Source organism: Rhinolophus sinicus, linkage group LG10 (genome assembly GCF_036562045.2).
Source record: "Rhinolophus sinicus isolate RSC01 linkage group LG10, ASM3656204v1, whole genome shotgun sequence".
Classification (NCBI taxonomy): Eukaryota; Metazoa; Chordata; class Mammalia; order Chiroptera; family Rhinolophidae; genus Rhinolophus; species Rhinolophus sinicus.
Genome location: NC_133759.1, coordinates 10,390,022 through 10,403,500, shown reverse-complemented (window position 1 = coordinate 10,403,500; position 13,479 = coordinate 10,390,022). Strand labels below are relative to the sequence as shown.

Sequence of the window (13,479 nt, the reverse complement as noted above, 5' to 3'; positions counted from 1 at the left end):
TGGATATGAACCAGCAGTTCTCAGGAGAGGGACAGCAAAGGCCTTAGCCACTACATGGCTTTAGCCCGTGGCTGATGGAGCAGGTCAGGGGACCCCAGGGGATTGATTGCTCCTGGTTGGGACATCATGGGGCATTTACTCTGTCCTCCACGTTCCAAGGTGTCTACACTTGAGCAAGTATTACTGTTATCATAACGTTTTTTTAAGTTTCAGTCAAACTGCTTTCCCTCAAGCTTGGCAACATTATTTTAGATCCATACATAGGAGTCAGGATGAGGTTACAGAAAATGCCGTTCTAAGTTCCCTGACTTCAGTGAGGAGAAAAATGCACCTGGGGGAAGGATCCGTGCACAGCAAATAATGATCTAAAACCAATGTGACCCAACACATCTCCCCTCTCCAAGTACATGGAGAGAGCTGAAGGAGCAAATGTCTGGTGATGCTCGAGTGGAGAGCAAAGGACGGCCTTGTAGGAGATAAGAGGGGAAAGCGGGTCAGATCTCACCGGGCCCTGCAAGCAGGTTAGGGAGTGGCGCTCTTAACCCTGGGTTCACTGACAGACCCAGGACCTACAAGAGAAATCAGTGCAGTGTTTACTTCACATCAGAGAACCCAGGCTGAAAAATAAAGACTCTGAATTGGAAAAGCAAAGTCTTGAGTCTTGTTACTGATTTAGTCACCAGGTGGTTAATAACACAGGGCTATTTCTAACATGGGAAAAGCAGTGCCTATCTTACCTTCCTGCATAAAGGTATTATCAGATGTCATGAGATGCCAAAAAGGAAAGAGCTAAGATTCTGGCAGTGTCACCTTATTAGCATACAGTTCTTAGGTAAATTAAAATTGCTTGGATGAAGGGCATATTGTTTGAATTATTGTATACCATTCAGTGAGCCAGAGGAAAAGGAGCAGAAATTGATCTGGGGAAGAAAATGAATTTGGTTTAGGGCACTTTAGGGGATGATGATGTTTGCCCAAACAATTCAGAGAAAAAGAGGAACTGAAAGCAGATTCTAAGTGCGCACAGGAAGAAAAGTAGGGACGTAGAGACAATAATATGGAGAATTATTTCAGGAAACTGTGAGAGGCAGGGAAGACAGGCACACAGAGCAGAGGGTGTGAAGGGTTTGCTTGGTGTGAAGTAGGACCGTTGTTATGGTTGGAGCAGGCAGAAGGGGGAAGCAGGAATCACAGGAAGGCCAGGTGGGCCTGGTGACAGAGGGGACGGAATCAAGAACCCCGTGGCCAGACTGCCGGCTTAGTTTCTATAAGGGAGTGAAGAAGAAAAAGCACTATGGCTAAAAATCCCACTCCTCAGAACAAGCAAGGAAAGGATTCTGACACAGTGTGAACTAGACTGCATTTTAATGCACAATAAAAGCCAGGACTCATCCAGTTCAGGCAAGATGGCCCCACATTCTGCTCATGTGCTCCTTTTATTCGACTCTCCCTGCGTGTGTGTGTGTGCACGTGTGCGTGCCTGTGTGCATGTGCATATGTGTGTGTTTTCTCTGACACTTCAGACAGAAACATAAATAGTGTTGTTGGTCAAGACGTGCTGTAAGTTTATCCTTTGAATCACCTTCTCCTCCAAACACAGCAATGATAGGAAATGCTAGTGCATATGCTTGTACTATGTATATTTTAATCAAAAGACACGTCACCACTCAAAAACAAGACAATCGACTGTATAAGCCAGAAATGGAACAAAATGCAGGGTGATAAGCAGGAGGCTGGCCAGGCCCCAAGTCCACGGGCTGGCTGAACTGGTTCTGTATCCCGTGGGGCAGGTGGACCAAAGGCACCCCACTCCTCTAGGGTATAACCAGAAACTGCTTGAGCCAAACCAGGGTCCCCTGCCTAAGAAGGGGGGCTGAAAAAAGTCACAGCTGCTGCCCTGGAACCACAGCTTGTGTCAACAGCTTCCTACCTACTGGCTCCATGACTGGCCCTGCAAAACCACAAGACAGGAGCCCTGGGCTACAAAAACCTGGTTCTAGACCAGGGCCTTGGAAGCCCAGGGTGGAGGGGGGAGACTGCAAAAATAAGGAAGTGAGCAGAAAGAGATAGGGAGAGGGAGAGAGGGGGAAAGAGAGAGAGAGAAAACGCCTACCCAAGATGAACATACAAACTAAAATTCTTAAATACACGAGAAAAACTATGAAAGTCAACCAAGAAATTCAATAACCAGGAGACCAATTTATTCAAAATGAAAAACAGGACTACGAAAGTTTAATGACAATGAACCATCACTGAGTGAGCTTCTAAAGGATCTATTTCACTAAGAATATAACATACCAAGAAGGAAGGTGCAGGATATAAGAAACAATGAGAGAAAGCAAACGTGATCCCAACACTGCCCTCCACCAAATACAGAAATAGTGAGTGAAGTCAGAGCTCAATAAAAGTTTGTTGGCTATATGGTTAGGTTTTATAAACCTCCAGTGATCTATTTGTAGTTCCTAAAAATAACTCATAAATCCTATCTTAAAGGAACTGTTTTATATTTACAATAGAGCCAAGTAATTTAAACTATAAATTAATCTTCAGTTCAGCCTTCCATTTTAGCAATGGGTTTCCACCTTTCCTTTGAGGTTGAAGTGTCAAGAGCAAGCGATGCCGCTGCCTCTGCTCGGCCATCCCACCGCTCCCTTGCTCTGTCATCTCTGAAGCAGCCAGGCCCACCTCCCTCACAGAGCAGTCACGTAAGTTGCCAAGATCAGCCATTGGCGTAACTTCAGATTCAAGGCAGTAGCATTTCAATGCATAGCCCATCATTGTAACTTTAGAGCAGTTCCCGGTGAGGAAACCGGCTAGAAAGCACTTGTCTGAGACCAGGAGTGTATACGTATGTGTGAAACTCAGTACATGACTGTCATTCACATTCGGTTAGTATTTAATTCAACAAAATTCCAACTTACCAAATAGGTTCCCATTTCTTTTTCCAGGACGACCTGTTCATATAATGTAGCATCAATGTCCGCCTTTAAAGCCTGCACCTTCTTCTTCACCCGCAGGTGGTGCTTCCTTTGGAGCCAATAAGGAAGAAGCGACTCCACAATCTGGTTAAGGATCTGGGACGTAATCAGCAGAGTGGCCAAGCTCTAAAGAGAAGCACACAAGGGACATTTGGAAACGCAGCTGAACAAAGCCATTGCGTGTGTATAATTATGCATTAAAATGGAATTTTCAACAAATAATATACTGTTATGTTATAAAAACTAGTATCAGAAAAGCTAGGAGTTATAATGGTGTTTCTAATTTGTTGCTTTTTCACGGGAAAGACTTAGATTAAAATACATAAAGATTATACTACAAACAGATTATAATAAAAAAGTAAACCAGTTATGAGTCAGTCAGCAGGAGAACAAATTAACTCGTAATTGTATTTTTGTTAACTCATCCTGGCTACAACATAAACAAATGCTGCTCCCTATGTACCCGTGTACACAGATATTTGCCCCCTCTCTGGTGATTTACTAGGGATGAATTAAGGTCCTTGGCAAAGCTGCTCGAGTGGTTTTCAGAGGTGGTGTGTCAATTTCCACTTTCCCCAGATGGATATCAGTGTTTCCATCACACACCATCTTTGCTGGTATTGAAATTCTATTTTTCAAAGAATCCTCTCCCATCCCCTGTTAAATGAAGAAGACTCTCTGAAGCATAAGAAATGAGAAGTCATACCCTACTAATACACTAAAAATGGGACTGAAGCGGGTATGTACATCCAACTTACCAATTTCAAAAGTACTATTTTGAACTTTTTCAATTTTCAAAAATAATTTTTAAAAAGTAGCAACATATCTAGTATAGTTCTTAAGAGCACATTTAATTTTACTTTTATGCAAGCTGTTAGGACCATAACTACAAAATCTTTTAACTGTCTCTGTTACACAAATTTTTTTAATTTCCCAAAAAATGGTCCCAAGTTCTCACATAAATATTAAGAAGGCTAGGCTTTGAGACTCTGCTCACTAACAATCCCAGAATATTAAAACCTGGAAGGAACAGCTCTTGCTAATAGCTGACTCAAGCATTAAAAAAGAGAACTTAGAAAGCAATAACTTATACTCAACTTACTATTCACTGTTATTATGTGATCCAGAAATGGCAACACAACAAACTATATGTCAGACTTACACATTTCAGAAACAATATAGCACTGCATAAGATCTGGTCTCTAAAGTTTAACAATTTATTAATTTAAAAATGAAATGTGTAAGACTTATTTAAGGTTACACCAACCACCCTTCACCCTGAGACACACAAAAGTTCAAAAAAAATTTTTTTTTGCTGTTAGAATTGATTTTACAATTCTATACGAATACAAATACATATGAACTATATATTTTATTACCCTATATGATTAGTTTTACAAGTTGGTTAGCTTCAACTAAATTTCTTTTCATTTGAGTATGATAAACAGTACAACTGATAATTTTTTAAATTTAAAATTGGGCTTAGAAATAGACAAAATTTAAAAGATTTTATTTGTCAAAATGATAATGGGAAGACAATGACATCACCCGAATACAGGAAACCCCCTCTAAAACCTAAAAAGCTGACACCGTTCCGTCATGCCCACTCACCTGCCGCAAAAGCTTCATATCCATCAGGACGAAGGCAATGTAGAAGAGTGAGGCGAAGCAATTCAGAAAGTTGAACTGCCAAAAAAACACAGCAACAGTTAATGCTGCTTCCCAGTCCTTTATTACACCTGTAAATAGAGCGTCTAAAAATGTAACGAGGAACTTCCAGTCAAGTGTTCTGTCATCCAGACAAGATGGCACAGACTTGTTTCTCCCTCCTCCTCCTCACTAAGCACATCTATAAACTCTGGAAATAATGCAAGAGACAACCAGAGGAGAACTCTGAAGGCGCTAAAAGGAAGGCCAACTGGCTCGGACCCCAGGACTGAAGGAACACCACCAGCTCATCTTATGTTCCTTCAAAAAGGGAGACCAAGTCCCAGCATTCCCCACCCTCAACCTCGTAACTCGGGTAGCCCAGTGGGCTCATTCCCCACCCACCCCCCTTAGAATAGGAGCCCTGACAACAGCAGGGAACCTGCAGAACTGGCAGGCAGACTGGTCGGGGCCCCTTTACTGACGTTAAGCTGCCAGGGGATGTGTCTCCCTCCCTCCACCCTGCCAGTGTCAGGTCACTCCACTGTCTCACGAAGAGTTCCAGGGCAGCCAGGCAGCACCAGCAAGAAGGACCTCGTCCCCAACCACACGCAACCCAGCCCCGGAAGCCTTTTTGTGCCCACAGACCTGAGACTCCCCACCCTCATGAGGAGACACCCAGGTAGCTGGGTGGCACCAGCAAGAGAGATCGGCCTTAACAACCAGGCCAGCCTGGGAGCGTATGTTATGTAAGCCTGAGACATCCCTGCCCTGGCCAGACATACAGTTCTGGGCTGGGGATCCCACTATAACAAGTGCCATTTCTTCAAGTAGTGCCCTGCTCAAGAACCTGCAACTACCCCTGTACCAATGAGCAACCTCTCTGCCTCCCTGCCCCACGCTGGCTACTTCCTGCCTAACAGCAGCCCTGTCTAAGACTCAAGGCCCCGGATGAGTACAACTGCGAGCAGTGCTTCATTAACGACAGAATGGGGAGTCACGGGTGAGAGTGAGCGTTAGAGGGACAGAGCCACAGGGTAGAGGTGGGGTGCTAAGTGAGAGCAGACGGAGAAGAGCAAAAGCCTGGGGAGGTGAGAAATGCTCTCCCTATAAGAATAAAAAGGAAAGGAGAAACACCACAGAGGACAGCAGATTCTAACTTACGAGTCTTTTTACAAGGCAGTCACCTATCATTATATCATCAGAGAATAATAACGTCACAAACTACTGAATTCTTTAAGGCAAAAGGAGTGTTTTACCTCTAAAGGCAAAAGTTCCATATAATCTTTTTGAATGATCTTTTTAATGCATTTCCTGTTCCCCAGCTTTTCTACAGAGAACATAGAATATAACTTCCTTGCTGATTCAGTACCAATATTTTGAACGTTAATTATTTCACAGCGCTAGACTTCAGAGCCTTTTTAGATATGTATGGCCTCTTGCCCCTTTTCTAATGTGCAAAGTGCTAAAATTGTTGAATTCTTAGCATCTTATGACATCTATTTCCTTGCCTGCTCTTGCCTCCATAAATTTACCTACTTCCAGAAAACTAAACGCCTTCCCAATGGTGGTTTCTGATCTTTTAAGGACTGAAAAACCAGATAAATGAGCTTCTTAGAATGATTTCCACAGCTGGGACAAAGACCCTAAGTGGGGGCCTGCATCCCTTGTTTGGGAGTAAAGTACATGAACTGTGTTAAACTGACTCTAGGTGACAGTTCAGAGGATCTATGCGCTATGTTGACTTTCAGTCACGCTGCAGATGGCTGATGTAACTTTGGATAAATGAGGTGCTTTAAAGCCAGTATATCTGTGTTATTTATAATAATGGTGGAAAGAGGCATAATGTGTGAACTTTTACACAAATGGCAAACAAGGTACACAATGCCGTCTCGCTACCTCTTTCCTCCTACCCATCAAAGCAAGCTAGAAACCTCTTGGACTCTAGAAATTTCTTCAATAATTTTTTTTTTAAAAATCACAATGTTCCATCACTAAACAGATTGTAGGTTAACTGGAAGGATTGTTGAATAGTGAAATAATCAAACAAGTCACCAAAGAGAAGAGAATAGAAACATGACTAAAAAGTGGATAATTCGTTTTTTATATAACTAGATACTGACTTTCATACTCATTTCTCCATTTGAAGCCTTAACCCACATGCACATTTGTAATAAGATTATTGAATGCATATGTAAGCACACTTACCTATTTGCACAAAATACATGAACTGCCATATTGATATCTTAAATTAGAAGCTTTATATTTATGTTCCTAAATATAAAGTGGCATGCATTAGTTTCATAAGTAAAATGAAGTTGTACATAAAAACTCTACTTACCACTAAAACTTTCAAAATTAGATGATTCTGGTAGGCAGATTCCAATCTGTGATTCTCTGAAATATTAAAAAGAAGAGGTAATTTCCCTCAGATAAGGGAATGCTATTGTGAGACTTGTGCTGAGGGCAGGTAGGTCCCACACCAGAGCCTCATCAGTAAATACACCGGGCTGTCAATCATGGCTACTGCTTCCCACCAAGAACATCAGACGAGGAAGAAACTCAGATTAGGACACATTTTTCATGGCACTGCAATAGCACTGTCATGTGAAACCATGTTTAAGTTACCGCTACAAAGAAATGTGGGGTGTGTTGGCAAATGATCCCCTAGATAGACACCCAGAAAAAGACCCTGAATAAGTGGTAATGATAACACTGACAGCAATCTCAAAGGTGTAGGGCAATAAAAAAAGTGTTCTGAACGTGTGGCTTGAAAGGATCAACCTAAAGGGAAACAAATTTCCAACCTCCGCTAGGTAGGAAGAGGAGACACTGCTGGTCCTAAAACAATGTGGCAAAAGAAGAAAAAGGGAGATTCTGAGGGGAAGTGTCGTCTTGCCCAGAGAGGCAGAGTTAGGCTGACCTAGATAGATCCCAAACCCAACTCAGCTGCCTGACCTGGGCAGGTCCCTTAACCTGCTGATACTCAGCCTCCTCGCCTACAAAGCAGGGCTGACCCCACCTTGCTCCCAGGGTCACTGTCAGGATCAGAAATAATACAAAACCGTAGCCCAGTATCAGCAAAGGAAAGCACTCAATAGTTGGCAGCTGTTGTTAAATGACTAATAAAAAAATAATTTAAAATATCTTTGGCCCATGAAGTTAAGGGCTAGGCTTCTTCCTGGGGAATAATAACATATTTATTTGTTTGGGTGAATATATAAAGAGTGATGACCCATCAGGACTGTTTTTAAACTATAACCAAGTTCCTTTAGCACAAATGCACCTGCCAACACCCACCTTCCCTGCGTTCAACGGCCGCCCTCTGGGCCCCACACAGCTAGACAACAGGCTTTCAGATACTGAGACACAGTTCATTCAGCCGGAGTATCAAGATCATTCAATCTATTCTCAGCATAAAACACAATAGTACAGTATTAGACGCGCAGGTTTTGGACAAGGAGCGAGCTGGATTAGGCTGGCTCCACCATCTGCTGTCCAAACCGTGTTCAGTCTCAGTACCTCTACCCATAAAATGGTCATCTGTGTCTATTTCACAGTGTCCCGAGGCGGTGAGAATGAGACATGTGGATAAGTGCTCAGCAGGGCACCCAGAACACAGTAACTAGCGCTCAGCACACGGGACGTGTGGTGACCATGACCTGGAGATCACCGGCGCTCACAAAGCCCGTGAACTTTTCCTTGTGTGTCTGCAATGAGCCCAGAGCGACGTCACCTGCTTTGCAAGGCAGCAGTTACATGAATCCTATGACATGAGCAATACTGATTACAGGCAAATAAGATAAACGCAAAGTACCAAGTCTTACCCCACGAAGTTAAAAACTCGGCGGCATAGCGATAGAGGCGGTTCATGATCTCAATGACGACGGCATAGATGATGCTGGGTACATACAACAAGACACCGGTCCACTCGGACCCGCTGTCCTCGTGTAGAGCCAAGGCCCAGGCCTCCATGTCGAAGTAAATCATCATGACATACAGAGAAAAGTAGAGACACAGGCACACAAACGGCAGGGAGACCAGGTAAATGCGCAACTGTCTCTTGTAGCTGGGGTACAGAGGCTCCTCCCTGCCGGTGACGGAATTGATCCCCAGGACCCCATGAAATCCCGGCCGGGGCTCCTCAAACTGCCTCTTCATGGCCAGGGTCCCCCACCTGTAGGTCATGTTGGCACAGCCCCGCTTCCACACTTCCAGGATCACCGTGGACCAGATCAGGTTGAACGAGGCGAAAATCACATACTTGTCATAATCTTCCCACACAAACAGGTAGTAAGGCAGCCCAATGACCGCCATGGGGATTAAGGCAAAGGTAAAATATTCCAAAAATCCAAAGTAGAGAGCAATCGTTTCCCCAAAGTAGCCACGGATTCTGTCTGTAACGAAAGAAAAAACAAACCTTAAGTACAGCCTGCCAAAGACTTTCTTTTCTTATCATTTCAAGTAAGTTGACTCATTTCCTAGGTAAGTCAGGATCATTTAATACCTTCATTTCCCAATGAGTGTGTGATGGTAAACACATCCTCCGTGCAGTACAAAGACCCCACTTGTCTGTATAGCAAGCCTGACACTTGTCCCAGCTCAGGGCCCAGGCTCTGCCAGGCACTCGAGCTCTGTTTCCTCTTTACTTCCTCATTTCGTGGATGCCTTTTTCCCAACAGAAAAAACCACCTTGGGGCTGTCCAAAATCTCCAAGGTCCTCGTTTAAATTCAGCCATGGCCAATGAACCACTTTAATTTAGGGGTTTAATTAATGCTCCCCACTTTTCTCCTGGTTTAATATTATAGTCATCGGTGTTCTTTTCAAAGAAGAATCCCCATTCATAGTACCCTGCTCCTTTCCCAAACATAAATTCTCATCAATGTGTCATGGCAAATTTTCCAATACACTGAAGAAAAATTATTCAAAAGCACAAAACAACATTCCATATATTAACTTCTAGAACAGCCATAGAACACATTTATCTATATCTTCACATGGGCACTGGGCTGAAGGTCCACGCAACATCACTGTTACTATTCTGTGAACTTGACACAAGCTACCTAATCCAAAAGAGGTCAGCAGCACAGCGTCCTCTGCCAGCCGCATCTTTGTGAGTCTAGACTGTAAAAGCATCCTGCACTGCAACGAGGGTGGGATGCAGGGGGTGGGGGAGGTACAGCAGTTGGAGTTATTATTTCTTGGTAAATTACACAGTTAAAGTGTAATTTTTTTGAAGCTAATGTGTCAGATCAGTCTATGGATACGGTTTAGAGTTAACTGGGATAAGCTGTTTTCTCCTATGCTTCATTTTTCTAGCTAACCCAGGAGCTAGATATTAAAACAGTGGGTGTGATGAGATTATCTCGAATCTGGATCAGGTTAAATGCTATCCAAGCAATGGGAAAAAAGAAAAAAAAAAAAGGTGCTCATGGTCCTGAGCTCCAATCAGATGACCTCTCTTTTTCGATCTCAAGGGGAAGTTCAAGACCTGCCTGAGCGCCAGCTACTATTACCAGTCCCAGCACTTCCAGAGGCCACGACCACAACCATGCTCAGCCTTCACCATCAACTCATCTCCTTTTACTTTCTAAAAAGTAGCTAATGGACACTTCACTTACAAATCCTAGAGGCAGTATTTTAATTTACTGCCACCTAAATGCCAAACAAAGGGGAACAAAATGTCGTAGGTGGAACAAAAAATGACTATTGTGTCACCTGGAATTATCAAAAACAAAACCGTTCCTTTCACAGACTGCAAGAAAAAAAATTCATAATACAATTTCAAAATTTAATCTTAAAAACAATTTTTGCTCATTGTTACAATATTATAATACTTGTTTTCAGAATGGAAATTAGAAAATTAGTTTAGAGGGATTCCTTTAAACAAAATCGAGAGAGAGAGATGGCCTTTAAAGAAAATCTGATAGGAATGGTCATGGTGAAATCTATCAGCTTAAATGTAAATCTTATGCTTAAAAAACATAACTAAACCAAAACATTTGAACATCCATATTGACATAAGTTTACACAAAGTATGTTCAACACGCACCAAATAAAATCATGAGTGTTGTTATCACTGTATTCAGAGAAAATGGACAGATCCAATAATACACACCAAGATACTTATAAACTACCTCGAAAGATGCTTAAGCCTGTTGGTTTGCCCCTAGGAATGAGCACGGCTTGACTCACTCCAAATGATTAGTTCTAAAGAAATAGAAATTTTCAAATACAAAATATTCACACACTAAGTTCCTATCAAATCTGTCCTTTCCAACCTTGACATGTACTCATGAAGGCCACTCTGAACTGCCTGTGTTGTTGGTGAAATTTAGCTTGTAATTCAGTCCATCTAAAATCATAATAGAAGTAAATACATAGGTCATGTAACCCATCTTATTCCCCTCCCCCCAATTTTTTCCCCCAGGCAGCTGGTGAGCCCTCCCTAGCAGAGCATCTTCCCAAGGGGGATAACACCAGTGCTGAACAGTGACTTCTCATGAGCAGGTCTTTCTCTTCTCTAAGAGAACAGATACTGACACATACCTATGGGTTGGAACTTTAAAGTAAACCGAGTATACCACGAGTCCTCAAGCTTCTTCAGGGCTTCATTATCGTGTAGCGGAAACACCTGAATCACGATGCCAGACGTGAGCAATCTTCTCACTGCGGAGGGAAAATGTGCCAAACCACATAAAACAGACTTCAGATTGTTCATGCTATGCTTCATCGAATGCTACAAAGCCACTCCAGTAAGAGGGGTGCTACGCAAAGCTCAAGCTTTTACTGCCTACTCCAAAGGTGTATATTTATTTTGTTCCTCAGAATGTAAATAGCTTTACTATTTTGACTATGAAAGCAATAGAAGTTGATGTAAACCATACAAAAATGTACAAATTAGGATTTGAGAGACACCGTTTATTCTCTCCCTCCTCCAAAAAATAATCATGATAAATAACAGTTTAGTGTATGACCAGACTTCAAAATATACATACATATATATATATGCTTTTTATCCCCCACCTGTCTACTATTTCCTTATTATATATACTTAAGTAAAATTGTTAGGTCCAAGAGCATATGTATTTTAAATTTGGACCTATATTATAAAACTGCCTCTAGAAAAATTCTACTAATCTATTCTCTAACTACAGTGAAAGAGAATAGTATAGTTCTTTTCTTTCTTGATACTGAGTATTTTCAATCATTTTCATCTTTTGTAATATGATAACAAAGGCTTACATTCACAAACAGCAAATATGAAAATAAAATAAAAAAGACTTCCTACTGTCAACAGTCATTTAATTAGTATGGTTTTAACACGCATGCCCATATGTGAAAGCGATAGACTAATTTAGCCAAATACAACATCCCCTCGTAATAATAAATGAAAATGGGGCATTCTCTATCCATACTTAAAATGACTCACTGGGTGGATATTTATGAGGAAATGTGTTCAGTAGACACGGAGAACCCAATGCCGTATCTGGGGACATGGAGTACTTTCCATGCAGTTCCTAGCATAGCCTCTTACTAAGGAATATGGCTGCTTATAAGATGGGATTGGCATCAACGAAGGATGTTTTGCTGTTTTCATCCATTGATAAGCTTTGAGTTCTTTAAGGTTTATCAGCTCAGCTCTTCAGAGGGCTGCCTCCCTTATCGCCTATCTATCTAGTCTAGATAGGTGACGAGAATTGCAGTCAACAGTCCCCTCAATGAGAAATGACAGATAAATGTCTGCAGCATGAAAGAGAAACATGATTTAAGTTTTCAGTGTTAAAACATTACATATAACAAAGAGAGACAGTGTATCCTCCCATCTCATAAAATCCTCAGAGATTTAAAAGTAAACCTAACTGCTTAGAAATGAAAAAAATGATAATAAAGAGGAGATGTCTGACATGAACAATAGGAAAACGTATGGATTAAGAAAAAATTCTTGGTTCTTAATATATGGCTCTTCTTACAATTATTTCTCATACATAAATTACACAGAGGAAAAATTTTTAAAAAGCTAGGGTTGTGATGGAATCCTCCTTCTTAAGGACTGAAAAAGGTGTACGTTTAAATTATATCAGTCTCTGGCACTGTCCAATCCATTTTTTAATATTTTTGTTCTAAAGTGTTTTGGTGGATTTTTCCTCACTTAACGTGAGGATAAGTCTATCACCCATAACTGTTCCGATTCATTTCTTATTTGGGCACGCATAGTTGTAGTTTATTCTTTCTCAATTACTACAAGTTTTTTAACTTTGAACTCACAGCATCTAAATTATTATTTTTCTATTTCTAAGTTCTTTTTAAAAACAGCGACTCCATTCTACTGCAGACTTTCCAGGCAGGGATAAAACCAGCTTGAATACTTCTAAAAATAGGAGTATGAAGAGACTATAAAGCCACAGGTCCTAAATTACTAGGCTTCTCTTCATCAATGCCAAAAGCATGGTTCTGGTTTCAGCTTCTAAAAATAGAGGTTGTTTTTTCTTCTTCTTCTTCTTCTTCTTCTTCTTCTTTTTTTAATCCTTAACCTCATGTCAGCTAAGAATGTAATTAACATGAGCCTTACCTTCAAAGGAAACTATGATACTCTTCAGGCCTATTCAAAGACAGGAAAGACTTAAACCAAGATTCCTTCCTTCCAGAATGTTGAATGATCTGTTGTCAAGTAACTAGGGTTATTACTATTACAGCCATTTAACAATTAGCCAAACAAACCAAAATCTAATTTAAAGGAGACTCTAAGTAAACTGGCTTATAGTTGAACCCTCTAAATTAAATAATGCAATAACAATAATAACACAGTACTGCGTCTGGCTTTGGTTAATGTGCTGTGTTTACTTCAAAAGT

General features: G+C 41.3%; 1 protein-coding gene across 1 annotated transcript in view; it reads right to left on the bottom strand.

Annotated features, from left to right (window-relative positions):
- The window catches only part of ANO10 (anoctamin 10), a 148,763-nt gene that overhangs the window by 116,816 nt on the left and 18,468 nt on the right, over nt 1-13,479 (bottom strand). Inside the window, exons 5-9 of the mRNA XM_019724110.2 lie at nt 11,176-11,295; nt 8,453-9,022; nt 6,967-7,022; nt 4,590-4,664; nt 2,922-3,104 (exon numbers count right to left, since the gene is read on the bottom strand). Of these exons, the coding sequence (XP_019579669.2) occupies nt 2,922-3,104; nt 4,590-4,664; nt 6,967-7,022; nt 8,453-9,022; nt 11,176-11,295 (1,004 nt within the window). The remainder of the gene's footprint in view (nt 1-2,921; nt 3,105-4,589; nt 4,665-6,966; nt 7,023-8,452; nt 9,023-11,175; nt 11,296-13,479) is intronic.